Source organism: Meleagris gallopavo, chromosome 4 (assembly GCF_905368555.1).
Source record: "Meleagris gallopavo chromosome 4, MGAL_WU_HG_1.1, whole genome shotgun sequence".
In the NCBI taxonomy this organism is placed as follows: Eukaryota; Metazoa; Chordata; class Aves; order Galliformes; family Phasianidae; genus Meleagris; species Meleagris gallopavo.
This window is the reverse complement of record NC_139407.1, coordinates 2,420,516-2,435,168: the sequence shown is the minus strand read 5'-3', so window position 1 is coordinate 2,435,168 and position 14,653 is coordinate 2,420,516. Positions and strand designations below refer to the sequence as shown.

Below are 14,653 nucleotides of genomic sequence, written 5' to 3'. Positions count from 1 at the left end.
CTCTCTCAAACAGTGCTACACACTAAGAATGAGGTTGTCAAATAGCAACAACTAAACTCAAAGATTTGGTTTCTTGAAACCTGTTCAAGGCAACAGATAGGAAAGTCTATTAAAAGTAAATAGAAAGTTCTAAACACAAATCAAGTCCATTATTAAAAAAAAAATCACAAAGCAGCCAGTTACAGGGACCTGAAGTTCACAAGTAGTTCCACAATTGTTGACAGTCCTGATTTTCAAGCACAAGTTTATGGCAAATGGAAGAACAAAACAATACGAAAGCAAGTCAAAGGGCCAAACAGTCACTGTAGAGGACAAGTCAGTCATTATAACACACTGACACAAACAGGAGGAGTTACAGGTCATCAGGCTCAGGAAGTATATAGGATTTAATGCAAAAAAAAAAAAAAAAAAAAATAGCAACCGTGACAAGATGACTTGGCAGCGGGGGCTTTGCTTAGATAAACGTTTTTAATTTTGACTTAAATTATAGCTAACTTTCAAATTCCTTAGATTAATACCTATTCCTCAAGAGTACTTTGCCTCAAGTAATCACACCAGAAGCACACAAGTTCGGTCAGCACTGCATGAGCAGAACAGCACAAGCTTGAATGACTAAGCAGGGCTATGCGAGAAATTAGCTCAGCATTTAAGACCTGGCACTGAACTCCAGCCACCACAAAAGCAGTTATTTCGTCAAAAGCATGTGTTGCACTTCTATCCCACATCTTTACCGCCCTCAGAATTACCACACTCTCTCAGAAGACCAGTTGAAAAGAATGCCTTTTGTTTGTACACGGGGGGGAAAAACCTCTCCCTACCCTAGAATTAGCAAAAAGCCTCATTCATTTCGTGACCTTGGGCTTTGTATTCTCATCTCCTCCAAGATGGCAGAGACAAAGAGATGTTGGTACAAGACCATGCCCCTAAATGCTTGGTGGAAGTACACAGAATGGCTGAGCACTTCTCCCACGTACATACATATTCCTAATATGTCTAAAATACAGTCATTATGACCTTCCAGTACTTAAAGGAAGCTTATAAATAGAAGGGAAAACAACTTTTTGTTTTACAGTGTCTGGCAGAGATAGGACAAGGGAGGGATGGTTTAAACTAAAAGAGGAGAGATTTAGATTAGACGTTAGGAGGAAATTCTTTCCTCAGAGGGCAGTGAGGCCCTGGCACAGCTGCCCAGAGAGCTGTGGGTGCCCCATCTCTGCAGGTGCTCAAGGCCAGGCTGGATGGGGCCCTGGGCAGCCTGAGCTGATGGGAGCAGCCCTGCCCATGGCAGGGGTTGGGGCTGGGTGGGCTTTGAGGTCCTTTCCGACCCAAGCCATTCTATGATTCAATGGTCTGAAACTCCACATGGGAAATGAGCCCTGCCAAACAGGATAGAGTCCAAGTTCCTATGCCCCCCACACCCCAACCCACACATGGACACCGTTCAAAGCTGTAATGCTTTCCAATAAAGCAGTGAGCGTCTTCTGCAGTTCAATCACTTGTGTAACTGATGCGGACACCAAGAGATGGTGAAAAAACAGTACTGTTATTGGAAGTGAAGCAACATAAGCCACAGGCAGCAGAGCCTGAAATCTGTAGAGCTGAGGAACTGTGGTACACTGTGGAAAAATACTTTCTGTACAGTTCCTCACGGGAAGGAGCAGGGAGAGGACATGCCAGAAACCCACAGCAAGTAGCACTTCTGGAATAGAGCACTTCCTGACCTTTGCTTCCAGATAAATCTGAAACAAGACGTCTATAAATAGAAGAAGTCAGAAAGAAATCAAGTAAGGTATCATATAATGCTTGTACAAAGTGGGATTTTCATTTTTCTTTTAAAATCAGATACCATTTTCCTAAAGCAATGCAGTGTGGCAATAGCCTGTCTTAACAGCATAAGGAGATGGCACGGCTACTTCTTCATCTCCTACCTCTATTTACAACAAACTGATGTAGAATCGTCTTTTGCTATTCTCAGTAAATTGAATGCAAGTCTTTCCACATGCTCATGCAACTCACAAGGCACTCTTATGCCCATTCTACGACATTAATTGCACTTAATGCATTATAGTATGGTTTCAGTATTTAATATGAGCATCTCAGTTTTGCTACCCTTTCACACATTCAGCAGAGCTGCCAACTTCAAGCTGCCTATTTCCTACTGCAACTAAGAGCACTCTGCAACAGCCAGGGTAGGCATTAATTCATTACATGTAGTTTAAAAAAGTCATCTTGGGAACTGCATTTTAGCAGCTGTCTAGCTGCAGAGGTGTCAGCTGCATGCTGGCCTGTCAAATTGTGACAGGCACCTTCTAAAAATATACAGCTGTGTAAGGGGGAGCAAGCATCATGAAGCTATCAGCAGATTGCTTTTCTGAGGAAAAAAATAGAATAAAAAAATACGCAATAAACCAAGATGCCTTATGAAACTACCTATGGTTTACTGCAGTACTACTTCACCTAAGAACTATTTCTGAAGGCCAGGGCAGCCATTAGAGCACCTGTTCCAAACAAATCCCCTTTGTTTAAGAGACGTGTAAGGGAACTCCTGTGCTAAGATGTGGGCCAATGTCAACAGCAAGCCTTCCTGGGTTTATTTAGGTTGTGTCTCTGCAAACTGTGCTACTTTCGTCACAGCTGACCGTTCATTTACTATCCAGCTAAGACAGACTGCACAAAAAGTTCTTTTTTTTTTTTTCCTTCTTTTTTTACTTTTCTTTTACATTCACATAGAATATTCACTCACACAAGAACGCTAGACCTTAAAAAGCAAACTTAGTTCATCAACCCTATACAGTTCAAGGTTTGGTGTATGCCAATTCAAATGAGGATGTACTGAGGGTATTTCTTCATTTCTTCTACAAGTGGGCAATATTTTCTATAATATACACTGTAGAGTACTTTGTAAGTAAAGAGGAATTTCCTTCCTGCTCTGAAATTAATACACATGAATGAAAGCATAAGCTAAGACTACCTGAGTGTTCCTCTAAGTGCTCTAATAAGAAAAATATAGAAGGTGGTTACTTCAAGGTACAAAATTAAAACCACCAACAGGGATATAAAAAGGGAAAAAATAGAAGCCATTAAATTATCAGGACAGATATTAAACCATAGCAGCAGGTGACATACAATGAGTAAGAGAAGAAAGAAAAGGATAAAGGATTCACGTTCCAGCTGGGCATTCAGAAATAAACCACCTTCCTATGCAGACCAGTGGCACATACTGCTGCAAACCTCAGGAGCCTCTGCTCCAGTCACTGAACACTGCTTTATAAAGCTAACAAAGCATTTTGTACACCAGCACATCATATACATAACCACTATTTTCCAGGAATATCCAGTTGTCTAGATATTGTTCAGCTTCTGAACAGAGACTTTCCTAAGAGTTACCCTAAATAAAAGCCTTACAAGCTTCTTCAAGAGGATTTAGGAGCAATGGAGACCAGCTATTCATCAGTGCCGTGTCTAGCAGAATAAGAGCTAGCAGCACTAAAACAGACAGCTGCCTCAGACACAGCAGAGATGCAATAAACTCCTCTCCTCCCCCCTCTGAAAACCTCTGCACCAATTACTCTTTCTTCAGCGTTGTTGCCTCAAATCATTTTTAACAGCCAAGCTTGAGCTGCATTGCCATCTGATAGTCAATGAGCAGCCTGTGACCAAGGAGCAAGCATCATTCAAGTAAATCATCACAAATTAAAATGAGACATCAGCTGAAATTAGCATTTCCCAGCTGCCACAGAGCAGTGCAACAAGGCTGGAAACACCTTTACCCTCACTACAGCCCTCCTGGTCAGCATGCTGCTCCATACCTGCATCACACAGGAAGAGATGCTTGGTTCTCAGAGCAGGGTGCTCACAGACAGATTTGATGCATCATCTAGCAGTGTATACCACACATCAACGGAGAAGATGAAATGCAACTTAAACAGATTCCTTCATAATTACCTTTCCATAGTTTAGAGTGAAAACTGCTTTACTGTGTCTTTACTGTCTACTCACTACCTCTGCAGCTGGGAACAGAAAATACTTAGCCACTGCATCAATAAAAAAAGAGTTTAATAAATCAGAGCCATAACTGGCACTTATAACAAACTGGTGCAAAATCTCATTTCTTGTTCCATTGACCATCCTCCATAAACTCTAACTCCCATATTTTTTTTAGATACATTTGCTACTTATTCCTTTGAGACTACAGCCAGAGAGGAAACAATCCAATCAAACTGAGCTTCTCTATACCCTCAACCTGTATTTTATCCACAAGCTAAATGAATATTTTACAAAGGCACGGTACTAATGTAACTTCAATCAATGAGCCATTTACAGCTGCCAGCAGGAAAGCGGCCATTCATTAGCCACCCTCATCAGGAAATCACAACTCAGGTCAAGACCAACTGGGTCACCGCAGCTTCTGGCATCCAAATGGAGTTGGAAGAAGCTTCACAACATAAAACATCTTGGCAACACAGTATGCTTCAGCGGCACCAGGCATCCAAAACACCAGAGCCACCAAGGGCCACCATACATCAACACAACAAAAGGCCACGACGCCAAAATGCTGACATAGCTACATAAATAAGACTGCTCCTCTCCCACCTTCCTGCAAACTGGTGTGGGCAGCATGCCCTGTGCACACCGAGGAGGGCACCGATAGTGCCTGCAGGGACACTGACAGTGGGTACGGAGACCTGCAACGGCATGTGGCCAAGGCACACTCTATCCACTCACAATATGGCTAAATATTTACTGCTGTGTATTCTGATACTCCTTCTGACAAAGCCAAAGCCGATACAGCCATTTGAGTTCCTGCTGGCTGCCCACAGGACTGCAACGTGCTGCTGATCTCGGTGAGATTAAATATTTTGGGACGATGTTCTGTGCAGGTGAAGGAACAGTTTCCTAATGGGATGAAGCACTTATCTCAAAGGCAAAACAGGAACACCATAGGGTCTGTATTGTAGGTATGTCCCATCAGATAAGAAACAGGGAAGCATGCGTTGTCACTCAACACGCATACCAACAAAAGCAGGTTCCCTTTACACCTTCATTTCCCTCAGAAAGAGCCCTCAGCATCCATTTCTCAGCTGCCTACAACAGAGCAATGCAAACACAGACAAGACTCAGTATTAGGCACACAAAGCCTATCAGGCATTAGCATGTTACTCACTCAATACAGTGTACACAAAGATAGTGTTGCTAGCTGAGTTTCTTACCATTGCCATACAGTAGTGAGGGAACAAACACCTACAAAACAGAGTTCTCACAAAGATTTCCTCTGAAGCTAATCTCCAGTACAGCATATAAAGAAAAGAGCTCTCTCAAGACCTATCTTGCACATATGCATCATTAGTTCAAGAAACATTCTGATTTTAGAATCACAGAATCGTTTCAGTTGGAAGTGACCCTTAAAGGCCATCTAGTCCAACCCCCTGCTATGACCAGGGACATCTACAGCCACATCAGGTGCTCAGAGCCCCAGCCAGCCTGACCTTGGATGTCTCCAAGGATGGGGCATTCACCACCTCTCTGGGCAACTAGGAATTACAGCAAGAATAAATACTCCTACAACATTCCTCTTTTTTTTTTTAATACACCTTAAGAAAGTGTCTGAAAACAAACACTGCTCACTTGGCAGAGGTTAGGCTGCTCAGAGGTTCGTACACAAAGCCATAAGCATTTACTCTCCACCTTATAACACAAGCCTTCACACTTTCAGTTGCACCAACACCGACATTTGGAGCCATAATCTAAACCACACTATTGCACCACCCAGATCTCGGTAAGAAAAAACCACACTCCATCTCTTGGAGTAAGTCATTTCTCTTTTGTTCAGCTAACAAGGTTGTATCACTTATCCTGTTTATATTCCGGCCTCACAAACAGGCAGATCAGCACAAATGAGAAGACATCCCATGAGAAACAAAGCCCCTAAACAAGATTTGCCACTAGAAAAAGACAATGCACCATTAAAGATTCCGCCTCCTGGTTAAGTAAACCTAATCTCAAACAGAAGGATCTTCCAACTGTATTGGTGGTACAGCCTTCATTTTCCATCAAGTGCATACAAACCACATTTGCATAACATACTATCTCATTTCCCTACATTTTTTGGTTTTGGTGGGTTTTTTTTTGGGGGGAGGGCTGTTATTTAATAGGACATGCCGTCTGAATGACTATTCAAACAAAGAGGCTACCAGAAATTTTCCCATCGACTACAGAACAGGTAAAATACAGACAGAGACATGAGTATCCTTAAAAAAAAAAAAGCAAAAACATGGAAATCTTTTATCCAGAAAAATATTAATATAGAAAAACTCCTTGGCTTTATCAGTGACTAAAAAAGGCACTTTTTTTTCCTCCCCCCATGACCACTGAAATATTTCAAGTTTATCTTTTTCCTCCAGTGTTTTAATGATATATATACTGCTCAGTATTGTTAGTCAGAATCCTTCAGAACCGCTGAAAACCAGATATTAAATCACTTTTATTCAGGCCAGACAATAGAGAGGCACACAAAGGAATATATCTACAGATATATGTGCATAACAGAGCTGCACGGAGACTAAACAGCTTATCTCTACTCCAAAAACAAAGCCATAAGAAAAGCTCTGCAATAGAGCTCCTTTCTCTCCTTGCTTTCAAGAGAAGTGGAGAACTCCACGAAGTTCAGAAGAAGCAAAGTGGAGCGCCACTTCCATTTTGAGACTTACTAAAATGCATCCTTTCACACAAAATATATCCAGCAAATTAAATCTGCAACGCTGGCGGCAGTGAGCGGCGTGCAGGCTAGGCTGCCTCTCACAAAGGCTCTTTGTGGAGCTATCTTTCTGCCAGCGCTCCTTTTGAATTCCCAAACAATACCTTGCAAAAATTAGATCTCCTACTGTGGGAAAGTTCCCAAGACACAAGCCAAAATACATTTTCTCATGAAGCCCTCCATGAGGAAGTCAGAATTCTTGCACCATCCGTTCAGTGTACATATGGTTGTTCTCGAAACACGCAACAGATCAAGTAGCGGCATCTTGATTTAAGAAAAAAAAAAAAAAAATCAAAATCAAATCGGGGATTCATCAGAATGAATTAGTAGCTATCGCTTGTTAATAATTTGAGTAAGAATAAATACTTTTTTTTTTTCAGTTCCAGAACTTTAAAAGCAGCTGTTCTTTAAAACACCTTACAGCAACTACAGGGGAGATTAGCTAAAATACACATCTTCTGAGACAATATCTGAATCTTTTTTCTCTTCTCCCTCCACGGGTACAAAGTGTGAATAACCTGACAGACTGTGGAACAATGTCCCTCCCTCCTGAGGGGGAAAACATGATTTTGGGCAAATACTTGCACACCAATTATCTGTTGCTGCTTCTACGGCAAGAACAAACTAAGCCCCTTCTGCCTCTGCTGCTGCTGAACTGATAGGTTTGCTTCTAGCCAGCTTCAGCATTCATTGTGCCGCTTGCTACAGTTAAATTGTAAATTTCCAAGTTCAAGTTCCCAGTCGGCTTGGATTTGTACAGCTACCCCAGCCACGACCTGCTGATGCAATGAGAAAGCAGGCACGTGTTCAGGATAAGGCTTCAAATCAGCTGTTTCTGCTCTGCAGATAAAGGTGCTCTCATTGCAACAAGGGCTTTGCAGGCAGTGGCGAAGCTCAATGCTGCACAACACAGAAATCTGCACACGCACAGAAGAATGGCACTGCTATGGGGGGAGAATTAATGAGAAAAAAAAATTGAAGAAAATTCAAACTTCTGCATTCTTATCATTGTCAAAACTCTTAGCAACAAAGCTGTGAACACCTATGGAAAATTCCTTCGGAAAGGCCTGGAAATAAAGGGATTTTCTGCAAGAATGTGCAAACAACTGAGCAGTGCATTACAACACAAGTCTTCAGCTTCAGGAAGTGCATGGAAATTTATGGTGGAATTCTGAATCAGACATTCCTGAACTTTTCTGACAGACCAAGATGAGTGAGGTCGCAGGAAAGAATGCGAGCTAGGCAAGGGCTTGCAGTTCGAGTTACCAGGCACAAGAAAGCCCATCAGTAGAGCTGTTTCTTCAGTAGGATATTCTGTCACAAAATATTCTGTAGCTCAAGAGTAAACAGCAAGAGAAAGAGTGCACTTCTACTTCAGAGGGATTCTGTAACTTCCCTACTGAAAACGTCACTTGCTCTGTCAGGTAAAGGCCTCACTTTTCCAAATTGTTACTTTGTTGTTTTTTTTTTTATTCTCTCAGTTACAGGCTGAAATGTGACAAGAAAAACAACTATGGCCAAGGCACATCTGTGTCCTAACTTCTGCCCATTATCTGCATCCATCTTCCTAATTATGGCAGAATCACAGAACATCCTGAGTTGAAAGGGATCCCCAAAGGTCATCGAGTCCAACCCAGCTCCACACAGACCACCCAAAACCCAAACCCTATGTCCAACAGCGGTATCCAAACAGCCACTGAACTCCAGCAGCTCAGGGCCATGCCCACTGCCCTGAGCAGCCTGTTCCATGCCCACCACCTTCTGTTGAAGAACCTTTTCCTAACCCCCAGCTGCCCCTCCCCGACAAGGCTCCATGCCATTCCCTTGGGCCCTGTTGCTGTCACAGAGTGCTGCCCTCAGGCACCCGCCATCAGGCCTCCCCTCAGCTCCTCTGCCTTAGGCTGAACGCACCAAGGGATTCAGATTCAGACCCAAACAGTGCCATTCAGACACCGTTCTGAGGATGCTAACAAATATCTCCTCGTGCATTTGGCACATTCACACACGTGAAACTTGACTTTATTCCCCTGCATTGGACTCACACATGAAGCTCTTATCTCCTCTGACCCCATTGTTTATTTGCTAAGAGATCATTATAGTAAGAAGGAAATGTTCATTTCTGGCTTATCTTCATATTGCGCACAAACACACTGTCGGTGACTCCAAGTTAAAAATAACACCACTGAAGAACAAGTTGAAAGATTATTTGGAAAAAGCCAAGGTACATCCTATAATTAAACCATTGTTCCTCCCAGGCACTGGAAGTGGGAACATCTGCCCAGCAGTGGCATCCTGCTCTGGTGCCTTCTGGCACATGACAACATGCCAGCACTGAGCCCAGCAGCGCTTCCCTCGCCTGCTACGACAGCCTGGTGCCATCATCTCCCTGTGGCTTCTTACTGCCAGACCGAACCACATCAACAGCTTCCAGAAGGAAACTTGAAGTACCAAATGTGTATCTAAAGCATACATACATTGAAGCAGTCCTTCCCGCAGACGTCAATGTGCAGCATGCAAACAGTGAGCCAGTATGTGGAGTTTCTGCGGTAGGGAGCTCCTCGCGTACCACGCCATGCAAATGGGATGCTAGGGCAGAGAGGGATTAGGGCTGGTTCTCTTACTGCAAAGCAAAAGGAGCCTTGTTTTGGGATTGTGGGGTTTTTTTAGGTTAAACTCCTCCAGAATATAACTGCATGCTCTCTGAGGTGGTCTATGAAGCTAATAGGAAATGGTTTTGATAGGACTGAAATTTTATAGCTTTAATATAAGATGACATTTGGAGAAAAAAAACTAGATTGTTATTAGTCACAGCTCGAGGGCATAAAACCATTTGTAATTTATGAACATTTAGAAGTTAGATTCCCCAAAGTAGTCAAATTAACTTCGCAGTTCAAGTCTTCAAAGAGAAAATGAATAGTTTAATAAAGCAGTTAAAGAGGAGAGCTCTGTTACACAACAGACATGCTGAAGTATAGACTATGTACGTTTCCATTTATTTTATTTAGAGTTCTAGTCAATGGAGTGTTGAGTTGTAATACGTAGAACACAAAGAAACTCTTAAACATGGACACAAAGAAGATGTATGCTACTAAGAACTTCCCAAAGGAGGTGCAGAATTGTTTGCCTTCCAAAAACAAAATTAAAGTCCAAAATCTCCAAGAGGTTTTTGCACTACATGTGCTCATGCAGTTTAGTTTGCTTTCTCCAACAGATTACACCAGCTCTAACAGTCACTGAAGCCGTACCTACACCTGAGTGCTCACTGTGCTGCTGTCACTCCACTCCTTGCTCTGAGCCTGCGGTGAAGACACTTCACTAAACTGGTGCAGGGCAGAGTAGTAATGTCAGATGCAAATTCACATCTCCCTAATTTGGGAGAAGCTGAGCCAAATGAGTTGGTTAACATGAGCAGGCAGTGAACACGATACTAAAGCTGCTGTCATGTTATTTCCTGTACTGACATGAAGACGATAAATATATTTTCTCTTCCCAACACTCTGTCGGCTCCCAATGACTTGGCCTAATGAGTTCCCAAAAGCTAAAAATAAGTATCTTCACTAGACAGCCGTAGAAACAAAAACATAGGCAGAGGAAAACAGGGACAGAAAAAAGTCACTTTCTGGGAACACAATAAAACAAGGTCCTTGTGTCTTCATACAGAAGAAACTTCTTTTGTTTGCTTTTCATTTCACTTGATAACTGCATTACAGAGATATCTGCATTACAGAGATATCGCTCATAGCTACATTTCTTTCAGATTCCAAAGCTGAGACTACTTCCAGAGTGGAAAACAAGCACTACAGATTAGCCAACAGCACAACTGTGGACAGCAGGTCTGATGGAGCAGAGGGCCCTCTCCCCACCATATCACTCCCACCGGCAGCACCGGGCAAGCATGCCTGAGCCCCAGCTCCCAGCACCCCCAGTGCTTGAACAGGCTGCCCAAAGAAGTTACAGATGCCCCATCCCCAGATCAGGGCAGCCTGATCTGGTGGGTGGCAGCCCTACTCACAGCAGGGGGTTGGATTGCAATATCTTTAAGGTCCCTCCCAACCTAAGCCATTCTATGGTTCTGATGACACATTCTATTTCCCACCAGCGTGGTCTATTTGTGGCTTATTTTGGCCAGTCAGCTCTGTGGATTTCAGGGTGGGTTTCTTTTCCTGTGGCAACTGCCACAGCACGCTTTCAGTCTGCTGATTCTTGAAGTTTTAGCACATTAATGCAGCCCTGGTGTTCCCAATTTAGCTCTGTGCCCTTCACACTGGCTTTATCCCTGCTTTCCAGCTGATTTCCTCACTGCACCAGTTCCTACTTGTTCATTGCTCTTTTCAGCCACCCCTTGCAGAGAGCGTGGCCTGGCAGGGCCAAGGCTCCAGCCTCACCTGGCACAGGCTCACAGCTGTCACGGGGAAGGGTTGGCTCCCCATGCTCAGCCTGGTGGCCCCACGACCTGACTGACTGGTTCCTGAGCAACTGGTGGTGTCACTCCCCACCGGCAGCCGGCCACCACTCCACAACCACCTCCCAGGGTGAGCACCACACCAAGGCTCCCACCCTGGGACTGTCCCAGTGCGGGGGCTTGGCTGCCAGAACACCGCACTTCCAGCGGGTGCCAGGGGATCCCTCCTGCACTGAGCTGAGGGACATTTGGAAAGGTCAATCAATGACAAAGGAACAACTTGAGCTCCAAAAAAAAAAAAAAAAGAACACATTCTAGAAGTAGGCTAAAAAAAATAAGTGGGAGACTAGAAGATGTGGAAAGAAGACAGGTTAACGCAATGTCCATGCGGCTGGCGTGTTTTTCCATGGGAGCTTTTGTTTTCTCACACATATTCCACCAGCACAGGGATAAAAATAAAACGACCACAATGACGTCTCTCTAGCAAAAGGAATGACTTATGGGTGCAGGCCGAAAGTTAAGGTTTCCTCTTTGCCCCCAATTTGAAACCGTTGCCAGCCAATCAGAGGCTCGCCAAAATGATCAGCAAAAACATCCCTTCCTAAAAACCAGAGTGCAACGGGCTCCCAGGGCGCGGGGAAAATAGGGCAGATGGCACCGCAACTCGCAGCAAAGTAACTCCGCTAGCCTCGGAGCACGGCGATGGGGGGGATCAGCGCAAAGCTCATTAGCCCGCAGACAGCTGGCAACGGCACCCGTCCGGGAGCAGCGGGAGCTCACGGCGGGGTGCTGGCTTCCCGGCTCGCCCCGGCAGCGCCCGTCTCCAGTACGGGCTGCGCGTCCCGCGATGGGGCTCAGCATCGGCGCCCGCCCCGCCAGAAGCACCCCGTGGTGCCCCAAACCGGGCAGCGGGAGGAAACTTGCGCGCCCTCTCCTCTCCTCTCCCCTCCCCTCCGCTCCTCTCCCAGCTAGCAGACCCGCGCCCAGACACCCTCGTCCGCCAGCGGGGCCCCCGCCCGCCTCCACGCCCGGGGTGGGAAGTGTGGGGGGCGCGGGGAAGGGGCCGCCTACCTGGGGGCTCCGCTCCGCCGGGTTCTTCATCACCGCCTGGCGGAAGCTGTTATCCACGTAGGACGCCATCGCGTCTCGCTCCGCCGGCGCGGCAGCCGCTCCCGCCCGGCTCGGAAGGGCGGGACGGCAGAGGAGAGGAGGGCCGGCAGCGGCCTGGAGCCGCGGCCCGGGGCGAGCGGAGGGAGGCGGCGACGGGGACCCCGGCGGCGCTTCGGCTCAGCAGCGCCGCCGCCCGGATTTAGGCCGCGGCCGAGCCCCCGAGGCGCGGGGGCTCCCGGCGGGCCGGAGGCGCCCGGCGGAGGCGGCTGCGCGCTCCCGCTCTATCCGGCGCTGCGCCTCCCGCCGGCTCGCTCCGCCGCATCCCCACGGGCACCTCCGCCGCCTCCCATCCGAGCTGCTAGGGGCTCCGCGCCCGTCTCGGCGACGGGGAAGTTGCTGGCTCGGGGAGGCGGGGCCGAGGAGGGCCGGCCGGGGCGGGGCGGGGCGGGGCGGGGCGGACCGCGGGGGGCCGCGGGCGGCGGGGGGCTGCCGCCTCCGCGCTCGGCGCTTTGTGCGAGCTGGCGGCCCCGGCAACGACGGGTCTAGTCGTGTCCCGCCTGTCCCGGAGAAGCAACTCCTGAATGTAGCTGGTGGGGTCAGCGCCCGGGCCCGAGCTGGCTTGCGCCGAAGCAGGGCTGAGCTCAGCCCGGCTGCACGCCAGCCAGCCTGGGAAGCCAGCCCCGAGAGTCCACGTCCGTCGTTTGAGAGGCTGAAATCCTAAAAAGGAGGGCTCGAAAGTCCCGAGGGATGTGCGGCACGAGAGCCAACGTTCTTCGAAGAGGCGTCTGGTGCGCACTGCCTCCAAGCCGGGCGCTGAAGCCACACCAGCTGGATGGGGAGGCCAGCAGCTTTGGCCGGGCCACCTGTTGCCATTCCTCCTGTCACAGAATCACAGAATGGCCAGGGTTGGAAGGGACCTCAGGGATCATGAATCTCCATCCCCCCTGCCATCCAACCTAAATCTCCCCTCCCTCAACTTCAAACCATTTCCCCTTGTCCTGCAGTTATCTACCCTTTCAAAGAGTTGATTCCCCCCCTGTTTGTAGGCTCCCTTTAGGTACTGAAATGCTGCAATGAGGTCACCCCGCAGCCTTCTTTTCTCCAGGCTGAACAAGCCCAGCTCCCTCAGCCTGTCTTCATAGGGAGGTGCTCCAGTCCCCTGATCATCTCTGTGGCTCTCCTCTGCATGCTCTCTAACAGCTCCCTGTCTTTCTTGTACTGGGGACTCCAGACCTGGACGCAGTACTGCAGATGGGGCCTCACAATAGCAGAGTAGAGGGGAACAACCACCTCCGTGTCCCTGCTGGCCGCCCCTCTTTTGATGGAGCAAGAGGGGTGGCCAGCAGAGACAGGGAGGTGATTGTCCCTCACTGACCCCCATCGACACACCAGCTGTCCCCGCACAGGCAAGAAGGGAACCAAGGAAGGGAGCACTGTGGCACCAAACCAGCACCTTTTAGGGCTGCCAAGCGGCCCTTTCCTCTCACCTAAGCACGGTCAGTAAAGGGCAGTGATCTTGTCTGTTGGCCGGTACTGTTTGTTACGTGACATGAACATGTCACAAAAGCAGCCCAGCAACACGAAGCGTGGAACTGCTATTAAGGTGTCCTTACTGGCAGTGTGAAACTATTGCTGTGTTTGCTTTCATAAGCAATGTCTACCTTTCACTGATACGTATCACGCAATGTAAATAATACTGGCATTAGGAAATCTGATTGGATTGATTTTCACTCACTGACATAGATTTACATTTGATCAGAAGTAAGGTCTTGTAACGTTTATTTTTATTTCTGTATTTGTGAAATTTTACGGACATCGGTATGAAGAATGTTTTTTTTTTTTCCTTACATATCTCAGGAGACAAAATCTTATGTGTTTAGACACAGATGACCCTCTTACTGGCTATGTCTTCAAACAGTATTCTTTTAAACCTCTTGAAATTCTACATTTAGATCATCAACAAAGATAACTCCTTGTGCTAATCCTACTCATACATGTCAGCAGAACATTTTTGCATCTAATACTGATCATTCTGGGCAGACCACAGGACACAAATAGACAGAGCTCCACATCCCAGTGATATCTTGCTAGTGGTTGCTAACTAGTAGTTCTTATGGGAATTTACTTTTTAACTAACAGACTGAAAATATAATGCCCTTTGCCCTGAAAAAAAAAACAGTTTTAAATATTCCTCATATTCATCATCAGAGAGTATCATTTCTTCAAATTAACCAAGCCTGCAGCTACATGAAAGTGCCAGCTTTTCTGAAGCTCAGCTTACCAACCCAGAGTGCTAAGATTTCCCTTTTTTGTGGGGCATATGTATATGCTGAGTGCCACAGGAATGCAAGGAATGCTCTCCTGGGCTCTTCTCCTCCATCACTTCA

At 46.6% G+C, this 14,653-nt stretch overlaps 1 protein-coding gene across 8 annotated transcripts in view; it reads right to left on the bottom strand.

Annotated features, from left to right (window-relative positions):
• Nucleotides 1–12,699, bottom strand: part of RAPGEF2 (Rap guanine nucleotide exchange factor 2) — a 174,221-nt gene extending 161,522 nt beyond the window's left edge. For 4 of the 8 annotated variants that reach the window (XM_085222021.1, XM_085222027.1, XM_085222023.1 and 1 more), the window contains exon 1: nucleotides 12,228–12,699. In XM_085222021.1, the coding sequence (XP_085078147.1) occupies nucleotides 12,228–12,296 (69 nt within the window). In that variant the 5' untranslated portion in view covers nucleotides 12,297–12,699. The remainder of the gene's footprint in view (nucleotides 1–12,227) is intronic. The other 4 variants (XM_085222024.1, XM_085222022.1, XM_085222026.1 and 1 more) reach the window with 2 other exon arrangements.
• Between the last annotated feature and the right edge of the window lie 1,954 nt (nucleotides 12,700–14,653).